The sequence below is a fragment of the Vombatus ursinus genome, unplaced genomic scaffold, assembly GCF_900497805.2.
Source record: "Vombatus ursinus unplaced genomic scaffold, bare-nosed wombat genome assembly UNPS02011334.1, whole genome shotgun sequence".
Classification (NCBI taxonomy): domain Eukaryota; kingdom Metazoa; phylum Chordata; class Mammalia; order Diprotodontia; family Vombatidae; genus Vombatus; species Vombatus ursinus.
The window spans coordinates 1,332,489-1,348,007 of record NW_020951112.1 but is presented as its reverse complement, the minus strand read 5'-3'; the positions used below and the strand labels follow the sequence as shown (position 1 = coordinate 1,348,007).

The 15,519-nt window shown below is 41.6% G+C and overlaps 1 protein-coding gene across 3 annotated transcripts in view; it reads right to left on the bottom strand.

Moving 5' to 3' along the window:
* Positions 1 to 3,937: 3,937 nt before the first annotated feature.
* The window catches only part of IGF1 (insulin like growth factor 1), a 101,185-nt gene continuing 89,603 nt past the window's right edge, over positions 3,938 to 15,519 (bottom strand). For all 3 annotated transcript variants that reach the window (XM_027855835.1, XM_027855838.1, XM_027855837.1), the window contains one exon: positions 3,938 to 4,153. In XM_027855835.1, the coding sequence (XP_027711636.1) occupies positions 4,035 to 4,153 (119 nt within the window). In that variant the 3' untranslated portion in view covers positions 3,938 to 4,034. The remainder of the gene's footprint in view (positions 4,154 to 15,519) is intronic.

Genomic DNA, 15,519 nt, shown 5'->3' with positions numbered 1-15,519 from the left:
TGGTCATCTAGTTCAATCTCCTTATTATATAGATGCAGAAATTGAGACCCAAAGACACACAAGTAGTACTTGGCAGAGTTAGGATTTGAACCCAAAGTTTTCATTGAACCACACTGATCAAAGCTGATGCCAATTAGGCTCTTTTGCTTTGGGCAACCTCTTCTTGTGGTTGTGATAATTCTTTTTCTTTTTCTTTACTAGTATAAAGTTAGTAGATGAAACATACAGACCAGTAGCTGGGGTCTAGCTAACACCCATAGTATCATGCACCATCCTGGGTTAAGAGGCTCAGGAAAGGCCTCTTAGAAGTTATGCTGGAGGCTGGAGAATTGAAAGTATTGCCACCACTAAAGACCCTCTTTGGGAAGGGAGTGTTGGCCATCTACAATGTCTATCACTACTCTCTCAATGAATGGCCAGGATTAATCTCTTATACAGCCTCTAGTGGTACCTAACAGAATGCTCAATAAAAGCTTCTTGACTGGAAATTGACACTGTTTTCAGTACAAAATGATGTTGTATCAGATATGTAGTATGGTTTCTTTTTGCATGTGTGTCTTTGAGTCTCCAATCCCTGGCATGTAAATAGGTGCATGATAAATGCTTATTGACTGATTGATAGGTACATGCTGTTTCCCGTTAAAGAAAGTAAGCTCCATGAAAGCAGAGATTGTTTCATTTTTGTTGTTGATGTTGTTGGCTTTGTATCACTGGTGACAAGCACGGTGCCTGGCACATAGTAGGAGCTTAATATATTTTGTCAATCGATTGATTTAAGAAAGGATTTTGATTCTATTGCCAAGGATTTTTTTTAAACTGTCATTCTTCCTTTTTCCCTTTTTTCTCTTTACAGCTTCCCATTCCTAAAAGCACATTGTAGACTATTTTTTTTAAAAAAAGAAATCTTTCTAAATGAATGGATTGAGTAGATAAAATATTGATTCTTATCCTAATATCAGCTCAAGAGGTGACTATTTTTGCTTCTAGGTATCTAACTCTAAATGGGGAGGGCAGTATTTTTCTGTTCTTTAACAACACTTGGTATTTGACAGCTGACCTTTACACAGTATTCGCAAAGTGCTTTACTATACATGATCTCCTTTGATTTAAAATACCCCCCCACCTCCATTAGGGAGGGTGCATTGACACTAAGGACTCAGAGATTGAAAAACTCTCAATTTTCCATTGAAGTGACCCAGTGGGCTGAGAAGCCAGAATGTTCTCTTTTTTACAGTATTATGTGACCGTACTAAGTGCATAAAGGAGAGATGGGCCCCTCAAATGCAAAAGAATAAGATTCATAAGAAAGGCCCGAGAGCTCAGTGCTTTTCATGGAAGTGGAGGAAAAAGATGTGAAGGTCAACTAGTTCATGTGCTTAATCATTGAGGACATTCTTACACTGGGGAGTGGGGTAGACTTAGATGACCTTAAAGGTCTCTTCTAACTCTGAGATTTGAAGAGTCTAGGAATATTTACAAAGCCCCATTAATGATAGAGAGGCAGCATGACAAGACTTTTCACATTATGACATTTTTTTCTCTTCCTCCCCCACCCCAAACAGAAATTTTTTTTTTAAAGAGGATAGTGCCTGGCACACAGTAGGAGCTTTATAAATGCTTGCTGATCGAGGTTTCATTGGGAATAAAGATTTGATTCCACCAAATTAACATCTGGTTTCTTAGCTCCCTGTTTAATATCTCTGTTAGATACGACCGAGGAGCTTTAGAATATTGGGAAAAGGGACCAGTAGAGAGATGCTTGAGCACACGTTAGGGAAACAAACAGCTGACTGTGGGACCGGGGCCTAACACCACCAAATCAATGTGCTTCAGAGCAGCCTTGAATGTCATAGCCACATTCTTAAGGATCTTAGGAAACCAGGACCCTTAGGGCTTGAAATGGGGAAACCAGACTGAAATGAGCTTCTGTGGGCCTGTTCTCAGTGTCTGCTTTCCTAAGAAAGCAGTTTTGTGGCACCCCAGGAAGTGTCTGTAGAATACTTATGAGAGATTCCTGGACAGAATTTTTTCCATGGAACAAAATTTTCTGTCTGGTCAAGGAAATGCTTTAGAACTCACTAGCTACCAAATTTAGTGAAAAGTAGTCGAATTAAAAAAAAAATACATGTATAGTGATACATTAGTCAGAGGTTAGATTAAAATTTATTCAAGGCAGTAGTTCTATGATTATTTTATTCAACACTGTTTGAATATTTTGAACCATGGGACACATGGACCTATAAGGAAGGAGCAAATTAACATTTTCGGATATCTAGATGATCATTTCATGCACCAGAAGAGGTATTTACTAAATGGAGGCTGTTTGCCTGAAAGAATCATTGTATCCTGAAAATTTAAGCCACGTCTCCCTCTTTACTGGTAGAAATCAGGCCGAATTTGGCTTTTTCTCTGTTTTCTCCTCTTCTCTCTCTTTCTGTTTGTGTGTGGAAATCAGAATGCATAATTCTATCCAGTCCTCAAATATAGCATGTCCCATGTGCTTTGAAATACTTCTGAGAAGCCTGGTGAGCTATTAGCACATTGATGCTTAGAGTAATTTGTGAATGCATCCTATGGTTATGATATTGTCACCCATTCAGAGGATTCCTTTCACTCCGGCAATTCATTTTTGTGGGGTAGAATCGAGAGCCTTTTCTTATTAATCCTCACACCACTCTTGTGAGGTAGGTAGATGACAAGAACTCTCCCCATTTTGCAGATGAGGAAACTGAGGCACAGAGTGGCGAAGTGACTTGCCCAAGGTCACACAGTGGTGAGTCCACAGCAGTTTGAGTATGGGGTGAGAAAAGGATAATTTTGTACCCAAAATTAAGAAAGGAAAGGGAGGACTTTTAACTCCCAGCCCTTGACACTATTTGCTGGATTGATTTCTCTTAATGCTCTCCCATGGAGAAAGAGGTAATCATTCTTCGTATCTTTAGCTCTATTTTTGAAAGACATTTTTTTTGGGGGGGGGAGGAAATATGTTTTTTGCTTTCCGTCAAAACCAGATGAATTTTTTAGTTCCTTTTCCCTTTGTTTATGTCTTCTCCATTTTGCTTTCACCAGTTACGGTTTTGGCCAGACTCCTTCAGGTAACAAACTACAAAATAGCACCATTGTACTAGAAAACAGAGTTGTACATATGATTTGATAATATTCTGTATTGATGATATGCTAAATTTTACATACTGCTTTTACATGGGAAAAAATAAAAGGAAGAAATGACTTAGATTGCAGAAGGAGACACTGAGCACTCAACAAACTGGGACTAGGGTCTACAAAAGAATTCGTTTTGCAAATTGTGTCTACTTGCTTGTGGAGGAAGAGGTGGGGGGTGGGGGGGAGGAAAGAAAACTTTCTCTTTAAACTAAATGGATCCAACCCATATTTGGTCCAAGTGCCACAGATGGGAAGCTGTGTGTGTTTGAAAACCTCATGGTGTTACTTTCCTGCTGGGGGTCGGCTACTGAGAGTATTTGCATCGTGCAAATGGAAAGGGAAGGGAGAAGACAGACAACCGTTATCCCACACCGTTAAAAACAAACAGCCCTGTTGTTTGTTAAAGAAGTGCAAATAAAAATAAAACAAACAAACACGCACGCGCACACACACACACACACACACACACACACACACATGCACGTTTAGACAAGGCTGGTGAATGCGTTGCTCTCCCAGCCAAGGGTTCATAGATCGATTCTGAGCAATTGCATCTATGGAGGCCCATGGACTTGTGGGCTTTTGAGAAAGAAGGGAATATATTTTGTTTTGCTTTTGTACAGGATAGTATAGAGAAGTTACAGAATCAGAGAGCAACGTAGCAGCTCTGGGAAGATGTTTAGCAAGGAGTTGACACTAGTCTTTTAAAGAGGTTTAACATTGGAATGTTAGCTCAGTTCATCCGCCCCACCCCCACCCCCACCCCCCCGGGGAGAATGCCCATTGCTTTGCCTTTTCATCAAGCTTATTAAAACAACTGGTGTGTTTTGTTTTTGTTTTTAAAGTCTTCCAATGTTGAACAAATAACTTATTTACAGAGAAGGATCCTGCAGAGGTGGCATGTTCATTCTTCGCCCCTGGATGGTAGTTCTTACATTCTGTAGTTCCTGCTTCCTGAGTTTCCTCTGCTTGCGTTCTTCAAATGGATTTCCTGAAAAATGAACAAAAACAATCAGTCTTCGCCAGTCCTAGCCAGGGACTTTGTGAGTGCACCTTCTCTGCAATTTCATCTTAGAAAGTTGCCTACAGAAGTCGTATTCAAACATTTTTGGTCTTGGGACCCCCTTGACACTCTTGAAAATTATTGAGGCCCCCAAAGAGTTTTTGTTTTTATGGGTTATATCCATCGATGTTGACTATATTAGAAGTTAAAATGTCAGCATTATCATAAAATAGTTGGAACCTCATGGATCTTCTTGGACCCCTCCAAGCCCCTGGACATTTTGAGAACCACTGACCTAGAGCACTGAGATGTTAAGTGACTTATTTGCCCAGGGTCACACAGCTGGTATGGGTCTGCTGAGGTAGGGCTTGAACCCAGGTCTTCCTTGCCTCAAGACTGGCTCTCTATTCACTGTGCCACACAAATCCTAGTCTTACCCAACATATCAATAATGTTCAATTCAACTCAACATTTAATTAATGCTCATTATGTATGAGGCATTGGGGATATAAAACCCAAAGCAAGATAGTTCCTATCCTCAAGTAGGACATTTGCTTTCCATTCACTCTATCTGTCTATCTGTCTATCTGTCTGTCTGTCTGTCTGTCTGTCTATCTAATGTATGTACATTGTTATTTGCATATTGTCTCCCCACTAGAAAGTGAGCTCCTTGAGAGCAGGGACTGTGTTTTTGCTAGTGTTTAGCAAGTGCCTGACACATTCTAAGCACTTAATAAATGTTTGTTGACTGTCTGACTACTGGTAGATACAAGAACATAAAATAAATAGACACAAAGAATTTATAAAGTAATTGTAAGGAAAGAAAGGGCTAGTAACTGGGGGTCAGGAAATGTCTCATGTAGAAGGTGGTACCTGAGTTGAGTTTTCGAGGAAGCTTGGAATTCTGCATGGCCAAGGTGAGGAGGGAGTGCATTCTAGACTTGGGGACCACTTCCCACTGCTAAATATGACCCTCGGATAATTCTATGCCACATCTCAAGAAGTATGTCTTCTTCGGGCTTTTACAGAGGAGCTATTTTTATTTAGGAGAGAGAGGTGCTAAGAATCATAAAAGTTATAGAGGTTCTTAACCTGGGATGCATGAAGTTACTTTTTTAAAAAATTGATAATAGTATTTCAATATAATTAATTTTCTTTGTAATTGAGTATATTTTACTTTATGCATTTAGGAGTATGATTCTAAGAAGGGGTCCATAGATTCACCAGATTATGAAAGGGGTCCAGGACTCAGAAAAAGGTTGAGAACCTCTGATCCCTTGAACCTTTTTGCCTACTTTTCCTGACCATAGAATACTCTATACTAATGAAATTACAGGTTTGGTCCCTATCTCCCATGTATATAACAAAGAGAGGCAGTGCGGCACAGTGGATAGTTAGTTAGCCATAGAGTAAGAAAGACATGCGTTCAAGACATGGGTCTAAGACATATCATGCTTATAGGACCTGAGCAAGTCCTTTAACCTCTCACTGTTGCTGGCAAATCACTAAGAATATAACTTGGAGAGCAGGTGCTAATCTGCCTTGGTAGAGGGAGTTTCTTTACCAGAAATTCCAACAAGATCACAGGCCTAGTTCAACCCTCTTCCCCCAGTTTGAATAGATAATCACAAAATTGAGGCACTGGAAGGATCCCTTAAGGTCAGGTAGTTCAACCCCCTACTTGGAGCATAAGCACCTTCTACCATATCCTTATCATCTCTTATACAGTAGCACTTAATAAATGTTTTCTATTTCATTCCACTCTGCACCACTCCATTCTGCTCTATATAAGCGGCCATCCAACTTCTATTTGAAGGTCTCCACTGACTAGGTACTCATAATTTCACAGGACAGCCTATACATTTCCTTTATAGTTGTTTTTAATGGCTAATAAGTTTTCTATTGATCCCATATTTGAGTCCCTTTAAATTTCACCTACTGGTCCATGCTCTGGGACCAAGAAGAATATGGCAAATTGCGTTTCCCTCATATTGCTCTTGAAACATTTGAAGATACTGATGACTTTTCCTTAATATCCCTGAATGGTCCCTGAAATTATTATTATTATTTTTAAGTGAAAACTGAATGTCAAAGCTGGGAAAGCCCTTAGAGATAACAGTCCAACCCTTTCTGAGGAGACTGAGCCCCAAAGAGGTGAAGTATAACTTGACATTTATGGGAAATTCTGTCTAGTGGTTCAGCAACAAAAGAATCTGAGCAGCCTACTTTATAGGCTTCTCTTGCCCTGCTAGTTGGCTCCTTTGCACAGCCCTGAAAAATGGCCAGGGAACTGTTAGTACAATGGTTAGTACAGGGTTAGTACAGTGGTTAGTACAGTTAGTACAGGAATTTGTGGAGAATGGAGAAAGAAGAAAAGAAATCAGCCTCAGGCTCTCAGACATTGATTGAAAACATGCAAAAGCAAGAACTTTTCCTTTGCTCTTGTCAGCTGCAGTATATTGTGAAGATGTAAGGATTCCCTTTCCCCCAATGAGGTAAGAACATCAATATTGTAGCATATTGAGAGAAGAGGGTGAGAGGAAGGAGGGAGAGATAGAGAAGGCAAGGAAATGGGGGGAAGAAAGAGAGAAAGAGAGAGAGAGAGAGGGAGAGAGAGAGAGAGAGGAGAGAGGAGAGTGAGGAGAGAGAGAGAGAGAGAAAGTGAGTTAGTTGCAAGTCTTCCAGTCTCCAAGGCTGGTGGTCTCACCACTATGCCACCTAGCAGGCCTTTAGCTAGGAGTGAGAAGATGATTTTCCTCTCTGCTCTCAAAGAGGGCGTTAGTTTTAAGCCTGAGTGGGTGCAAATTCATAGAGATTAATTTAGTCTCTTCTTGGAGGTGTGTCTCCATAGCCAAGTAGAGGCATAGACACAACTCAGCTGAGCCAAGTGAACTTCCCAAGTTGCGCATTCCCCCCTTCTCTCTCTCCCCCTACTTTTCCCGCCACAAACATACATGGCTGCGACTGTTCAAAACCAGCTGGAATGTCTGCTTTGCATTTGGCTCAGTTCCCAAAGTCTCACACATGTTTTCTTTGTTGCAGACAATGGAAATAATAAAACAAAAGCACTTAGGGACTGTGGTCTCAGTTGCATTTTTTGCTTGGTTCATTGTCTTAATTTAATTACCCAGAGTAGTCTTGACAAGAAGTGGAAAGCATTGGCCATGTGGGCAACCGTGATGGTGCCCACTTTTTTAATGCCATTTTGCTGGGTACTGAAACTGTTCCTAATTTGGCAAAAATTGTCCCAAATTTCTGCAAACTTGTCAATGTGATTAGGTATTTAAAAAGGAAAACAGCAATGAGTTAACAAAAAAAGAACTCTGTCTTTTAATGGTACAAGGGAATGGGTAACCACTTAGGCCAAATTGGGAGGGACCCTGAAAGACATTCAGTCCATCAGTTTGTGACCAAAAATCCCCTCTCTCATACTGGCTATGGAGTTAGAGGGTCTAGTTCAAAAGCCTGCCTCTAATGTTTGCCACCTATGTGACCTTCAACATGTCACTTAACCAGTCTGGGCCTCAGTTTCCTCATTTGCAAAATGAAGGGGTTGAAATAGATGGCCTCTGAGGTCTCTTTTAGGGCAGCTAAGTGGCACAGTAGATAGAATGCTGAGCCTAGAATCAGGAAGACTCATCTTCCTGAGTTCAAATCTGGCCTCAGACACTTATTAGTTGGGTGACCCTGTGTAAGTCTTAACCCTGCCTCAGTTTCCTCATCCGTAAAATGAGCTGGAGAAGGAAATGGCAAATCACTCCAGGATCTGTGCCAAGAAAATCCCAAAGAGTCAGACATGACTGAAATGACTGAACAACAACAGAGATCTCTTTTAGCTCTACATCTAGGAACCTATATGTCACTTTATATCCTTAGGCCTCAGTTTCCTCATCTGTAAAATAAAAGGGTTGGACTTTGAGGTCCTTTAGATTGATGATCTAATGACTTTATAATCCTAAATCACTTAACTTTCCTGGACTTCAATCAGTCAGTTAATCAGTCAACCCATAAGTATTTGTTGGGCTCCTACTGGGCCCTTTACTAGGTACTGGGATACAAAGACAATTATAGGGCTAGGCTGCATCAACTGGGGCTTTGTCTCAGGTCATTACAGTTTAGATGGTGCTCACAGTACTTATGTTCCTTCTGAGGTATAGGAGCAACTGAGCTGAATTCAACCTATTTAGCAAGAATAATGAATTAAAACAAGAAGAAACCACATGATATACCTTCTCGTCTTCCCACCCCCCCCATCTCTCCTCCCCTACCTACTGACTTTATCTTAAAAAACAGATATGATGGTAGCCACATTTCGCTACCATCATTGCTACTGATGGCTCTGTGTAGAACTGGCAGCCTGATACAAACAGCAGTTGACAGCTCCCAAACCTAGAAATTGAACAGACTTCATTTGTTTCCCTCTACTACCACCGTTAGCTTTTGCCCCAGAGACACAACCCACTTGTCTAATATGAAGACATAGGGCAGCATGATTACAGGCCCTCTACTATTCTGAGGGGAAGCAGTGATGTTTCCACTCGGCAAACGTTTCCAGTGCTGCCCATTCGGAACAAGTCAAGTATTGTAGGCCACAATATCTTGGCAATAGAGAGTACCCTTGAGCACTGGGGAAATGCTGTTTGGCCATGCTAAGCATTAGCACACTCTTGTCCAACAGCAAGTACCATCTCGGCTTTGACCTCTTCCCCAGAAAGACCAATAACAAAGGAGAGCCACTGAAATCTTGAAGGGTCAGCAATTTCCCTAGCTTGTTACCTGTTCGGAGCAATTTGTGGCAGCAGTATCAGTTATTTGTGGGTGTGTGTGTATGTGTGTGTGTGTGTGTGTGTGTGTGTGTGTGTGTGTGTGTAGGAATGATTTAGTGGGCTCGGTATCAGCTTGGATATCCCCGTCCCCTGGGAATCACAAGTCCAAATTCCAGGAGGGTTAGGTCAGCCTTTCATCTCTGGGAATCAGGCATATTGAGTGTCAGGCAAATTATGCATCTGTTTGGGGAATGACCTTAAAGATCAAGTTCCTGTGCACTTTACTAGAGACTCTACAAAATGCCAGTAAATATCTGGGCTGTTTGGCAAAGATAAGAGTTGTGGTTGTCCAAAGGTGCTTATACAGGATTCAGTTGTAAGCAGCATCTGGTGTCATTCTATGCCAATGGTAACAATCCCACACCAAATCCGTTGAATCTGCTGTTAAGTGATGAAATGGCATTGTGCCCATTCAGAAGGCTTAAGGGTTAGCAACCTCAAATTCTTCCTGGTCCCATAGGTTGTCCCCTTTCAAGAGTATCAGTGTTCAAAGGAAGCAGGTGGGGGGGGCAGGAAGATGCAGAGAACCAAATTCTTGGCAAGTTATGGGTTGGGTCAGTGTGTGAACCAATTGAAAAAGGTATCCAAAGTCTCTTGGTTGATAAATGGGCTAGCTAATAAAACAGCAACAACAACAAAAAACCCAAACTAATTTCAGACTAGTCCAAAGAGTATTGGATTTGACAATAGAGGATGTGGGTTTGACTTGTATCTCTGCCAATTACTGCCTGCAGAACCTTGGGCAAGTCATTTTTCTCTGGACCTCACTTTCCTTACTTGTAAAATGAGTGAGTTAGAATAGATGACCTCTAATGATCTTCCTAGCTGATTCTAAAGAGGTTCTTAGCTACTTCTCTCATGATGGTATTACTCTGGCTCACCAAGGCAGATTTATGAGACTTCCCAAGATATTGGCACCATCCATAAATGGACTGTACTGCCTTGTGAAATTTTAAGCACCGAAACTGGTTGGTTTGGTCATAATAGAGGCTAGGCATAAGTAGACTTGCTCCATCCCCAATTGGGAGACAGTATAGTGTTATGGAAAGATCAATAGATGTTGAATTAGAAGATCCGGAATCACAGCTCAGCTCTGCGGCTGGTTGTGATCTGTGTGACCTTAGTCACTGACTTTTTTTTTCTGGGTTCCAGTTTCTTTATCTGCAAAAATGAAAATGGTTAGACTAGATAGATGGTCGCTAAGATTTATTCCAACTCTGCCATTCTGTGCTCTAAGGGTCTTCCCAGTTCTGACATTCTCTATGCCAAGACCCCTTCCAGCTCCTCCCTTCTCCTAAGAGTTCTCTCAGCCCTGACATTCCACATACCTTCCAGCTGTAAATCTATAGGCCTGTGCTATCCCATCAGGGCCCTGACTTCATCGATGCGACCTTATATCTCAGGACTCAGTTGAGTTTCCAGTGTAAGAGATCATGGCCACTGATTTAGAATGATGGGAGGGAACAAATGCCAGTGATGCTTTGCCATGCTGGCAGAGGGCTCGCTCTGAGTTTCATGTTCTTGCAAGATGCCATGAAGCTGTTGAGGAACCTGGGCTGTTTAGACTGTTGATTTTATGAGCTTCTTGTTTACTTAGCTGTTTGTATATGTGTTAGATTTTTTATGTAAAAAGTTAAAAGACACTGTCTTGCCCTGACTGAGTTATTTTTGGATGTACAGAAAGGGCTGGAGTTCTTGGTCGTGGCATTTCTAGAAGGGAAAATGCCAGATTTTGGCAGCTTCACTGAGATGTGCTAAATATACCCCATCAGATGGTGTTCAGAACATTCATACCTAAAAATTAGATTTTTTTTTGCCTTTTAGCTCCTATCACGTGAAGTTACTTTTGATGCCAAGAATACAGATTACTAAGATTACAGGAGCATTCCAAAAGAGCAGGTAAATTCCAGTCTTTCATCACTTGCTGTCTTTTTAATATTTAATACCTCAGTATTCTCATCTGTGATAACATGAGTGGTAGACTAAATGACCTCTAAGACCTCTTTCAGCTCTATGTTTATGATTCTGCAAACCTCTCTGGGCCTCAGCTTCCTCACCTGTAAAATGAGGGGGATGGGTAAGATGCTATTTCTACCTCTAAATTATGCTCGTACGATTTGCCCCGTGGGGTTGTGGTAAGGGCCAAATGAGATTATAACAGCTAAGCCCACCCTAAGCCCTAAGCCCACCCATTCTCATCATTCTTTTTTTTAGAAACTGATTTGCGATTTCACTTACGTAGGGAACTTCTAGTATGGAAATTCTTTCTACTAATTCAGATCAGTAACTACCCTACAATTCATGTACTCTTAGACAGCTGGTAGGCATATTGAGAAACTGCCCAGAGTCACATATTATCCAATATGTTAGAGCACTCGAACCCATATCTTTCTGACTTTGAGGCCGGCTTCCTATCCACTGCTGTTATAGGTTGGCAAAGCAGTTTATATACATTAGATCTTTTGAGCCTCATAACTACCCCAAGAGGTATATACTATAGGCATTATTGGCCTCATTTGGCAGATGAATAAACTGAGGCATGGGGAGGTTTAAAAATTCCCTGCTAACATTCCCAAGTGTTAGGGCTAAGATTTGGACCTGTCTTAGTCCATCACCCTTTTCATTATATCATGTTGGTTCTCAAGTGAGACCATGAGATGATGTTTAGGAAGAGCTGAGCAAACCTTAGAGCTTAGAGATAGAAATGGCAACTGTTTGACTTCATCCGTTACCAATAAACCTTCTCTGTTGTCTCAACACTGTTTGGTGGTGGCCCTGGGTTCCTAAAAGTCACACCAGGTGAGAACAAACTCTGGCCAACACTCCGGGGTGGAATGGCTTCAAGTAGTGTCCAGGGACCAGCTGGGTTCAGCTCAGACAGCTTCAACACTAGCTTGGCTGCAGAGGAATGGCATTTTTAGCCACAACAACTTTTGATGACTTTCTCTTCTTCTTTTTCCTATTACTACTTTTACCTAACACTGATATGTCACTTCTGTCTCTTAGAATGCTTTGTATCTAGGCTCAGATTCTTAGAATCTAGCCACTGCTCAGATTTTTACAATCTAGCCAATAGCTCACAGGGGCTCAGATTCCTTAAGAGTCTGGCCAGTACGGAGGATCTTTAATAAATCTTGTGTTTGACTGAAAAAAAAAAGAATTCTTTTTATCTAGCATTTGAGCAACTAAGTGGCACAGAGGATAGGGTGCTGGGCTTGGAATCAGGAAGACTTATCTTCCTGAGTTGAAATCCCATCTCAGACATTTGTTAGCTGTGTGACCCTGGGCGAGTCACTTACTCCTGTTTGCCTCAGTTTCCTCATCTGTAAAAATGAGCTGGAGAAGGAAATGGCAAATAACTTCAGTGTCTTTGCCAAGAAAACCCAAATGAGGTCATGAAGAGTTTGGACATGACTGAAAAATGACTGACCACCGCCACCAACAAAATCTAGCATTTACATAGGACTAGGTGGTTTCCTTCAAAATTATGTTTAAGCTCTATTTCTACAAGAGGCCTGATTCCCTATGGCTGCTATCCTTCCAGTCAAATGTTTCCCTTGTATTTATTTGCATACATACATTTACATACAGACTATCTCCTCTATTAGAACATAAAGTCCTCGAGGGCAGGCATTGTTTAATTTTTGTCTTTGCACTCTCAGTGCTTGGAGTAGGTGCTTAATAAATGCTTGTTGGTTTGCTGTGTATATTGTCTATATTGTCTCATTGGATTCCCACAACAGCCCTATGAGATAAGTACCATTTTCCAGAGGAAGGAAACCAATGCTCAGAATGGGTGTGAATTGCCTGGGTTACCTAGTTAAGCTTCTGAGGTAGGGTTGGAATCCACATCTGACTGCCTCCAAGTATAAGATGTAAAAGGGGTCGCCCTGGGCATTGATGTTGGAAGCACCTGTGCCCACAAAATCATAGATACTTGAACTTTTGACAAACTTCCCAGAACCATGTGGTTCTGTGATTAACTCACAGGGCTGGTAGGATTGGGCGCCAGCATCTTCCAATGACTCTTTGTGATGAATCATGTGTAATACTCCAATGGTGCATTTTGAAATTCCTTTCTCAGCATGTGAGAGATATCAGGAGTTTGAAAAGCAGTTTGGAACTTTTACATGGAATGAAAGAGGGCTCTGATGAGTAAATGTTATTTGCTTCCATTTGAAGTTGATGGGACCTTCAACATAGACAACTATCCAACTGGATGTGGGCTTTCCCCGTACAGAAAACGATGTGATTTTTCCTGCTTATATTCTGCTTTCTACATCATGCTTGGCAACCTTTGCCATCCTCCCTCTATAGTCTTCGTGGTATCATTTTGAGTTAAAGAACAAATATTATCACTCCCATTTTGCAGGTCAAGGAATTGTGGGTATATGACCACTTTGGGCAACCAGGGATAATAATAACACCTTGTATGTATATAAGGATTTATAGTTCTCAAAGAATACTCCTGGGTATCTACAGAGTGCTGCACACAAAGGCAACCTGGAGGTAGGGGTAGAAGACTGGGAGTGGCATTAGGAAGAACTTGGTTCATAGGATGTCATAGATTGAAAACTAAAAAGGACCTTAAAGGCCACTGAGTCCCTCATTTTTCAGATCAAGAAACAGAGGCCCATAGGGGCTAAGTGTTTTGCCCAACATGACACAGGTAGTATCGAGTGGAATTTGAACCCAGGTCCTCTGACTCCAGACTCATTGCTCTTACTCTCCATTTAAATCTTGTCTCGGCTACTTACTAGCCAGGTGACCCTGGGCAAGTCACTTAACCTCTGTATACCCAGGAATTCCTTATGACTTATTTACAAAGTCACACAGGGGTTGGGATCCCCATTGGTGGGGGAAGTTGCTGTATTGGGAGTTTCCTAAGCTGACCAAATCATTGATCTTTCACATATTAGCTCTACATATAGAAGGTGCTACATAAATGATTCTTGAAGGAATGAATGAATGAGTGACCTGTTTCCAGGTGCCATGGTAGATGCCATGGTTCTCTTCATTTGACCACTCTCTCACCATAGAGTTAACAGGAGTCTTCAAGCCAACAATGGTAGACTTATTAGGTATTGCTACCCATCCCTAAACCTGTCAGCTTCCTCTGTCTGTAACCTTGTGGAATTCAGGTCCAGTCACAATTGTCATCTCCAGCTGTGAAAATAGAATGTCCTATTTTGACAGACTGTGGGGCCACTTGGCCTTTAGTTGTTTATCCTCTTGGTGTGGGCTGGGCCTGAAGCTCCGTGCTAACTAACATTAGTGCGTTTTGAAAAGAGAGCCACAAAACCTCTGGCATCTGAAAATCCAGCCTGTGAAGGCTTTTGACTTTTGGTCAGCTGGGGGTCAGTAAGGTCACATTTCCTGGTTTCTTGCTGGAACCTTTAGAGCTGTTTTACCCTCAAGAAAAGCTGCTTTTGTGGTCAGCAACTTGCTCATCCTGTTGAATATTAGACTTTTCTATCTTCTGTTCTATGAGGCGTGGATGCCCCAGAGCCAATGCCAACAACATGACCCCATGTCTCAGAGGCCGGCCTTGCATTTGCATCCTCAGAATGCCAGGTTAACTGACTCCTTCTGGACACAGTACTTCTCCTGGGGATCTTCCAAGACCTCAATAGGAGTGCTGGGCTTTAAAGCATAATCTTTCTCACTGGAAAGCAAACAGTCGGCATGCTTGAGATAATTAAGGAAGTATAGAAAGAAAGGCCGTATCACTCAGCCCCTAATAATAACAACGGATATTTCTATAGTGCTTTAAGGTTTGCTAAATGCTTTATGTACAATCCGTTCAGCATGCCATAGTGGTTAGAAAGCTGACCTCAGAGTCAGGAATACCTGGGTTCGAGTCATACTTCTGACACATACTTGCTTCGGGCCCATTGGTAAGCCAGCATCCTGGGCAACTTGCTAAGATTTTAAGTTACAGCCAGATTGTAAAATTCTATCAGTGATTGGAGTTTCCATACTGGGACTTCCCTGCTCCAATGAGATCACAAGTCTTTCCCACCACCAGTTAAAAAGAACAAGACTGGAGAAGGAGATGTCAGTCATTTACCGTGGATGAAGGGTATTGGATGGGCAGTCTAAGTATTGCATTGCCATCCACAAACAATGAAGTGACCTAGAAGGTCTCAACACCTCAGTGTCCCCTTGCAGTTCTAGCTAAGAGCAGAGTCACAGAGTTACAGAGCCCGTGCCCGAGCTGTCTCATCTATTAGTTCTCCAGACTAATGACACACCCCAAGTCAAGTCCCTATTCCTATGTTTGCAAACATCATTGCATTTTAGACTCACAGCAACCCTACGAGGGCATTAATACAGTTTACAAGCCCCATTTTTCATACGAGGGAAGTGAGGAGAGAAAAGGAATGAGTAGTCAGCTAGTAAGTGTCAGACGTGAGATTTGAACCTGGGTCTTCCTGACTATATCCATGACAATAGGCTACATTTCAATGTTGCTTGATATTTCTCTGTCTGCTGTATGCCACAACTCTATGAGGATAGACATTGTTG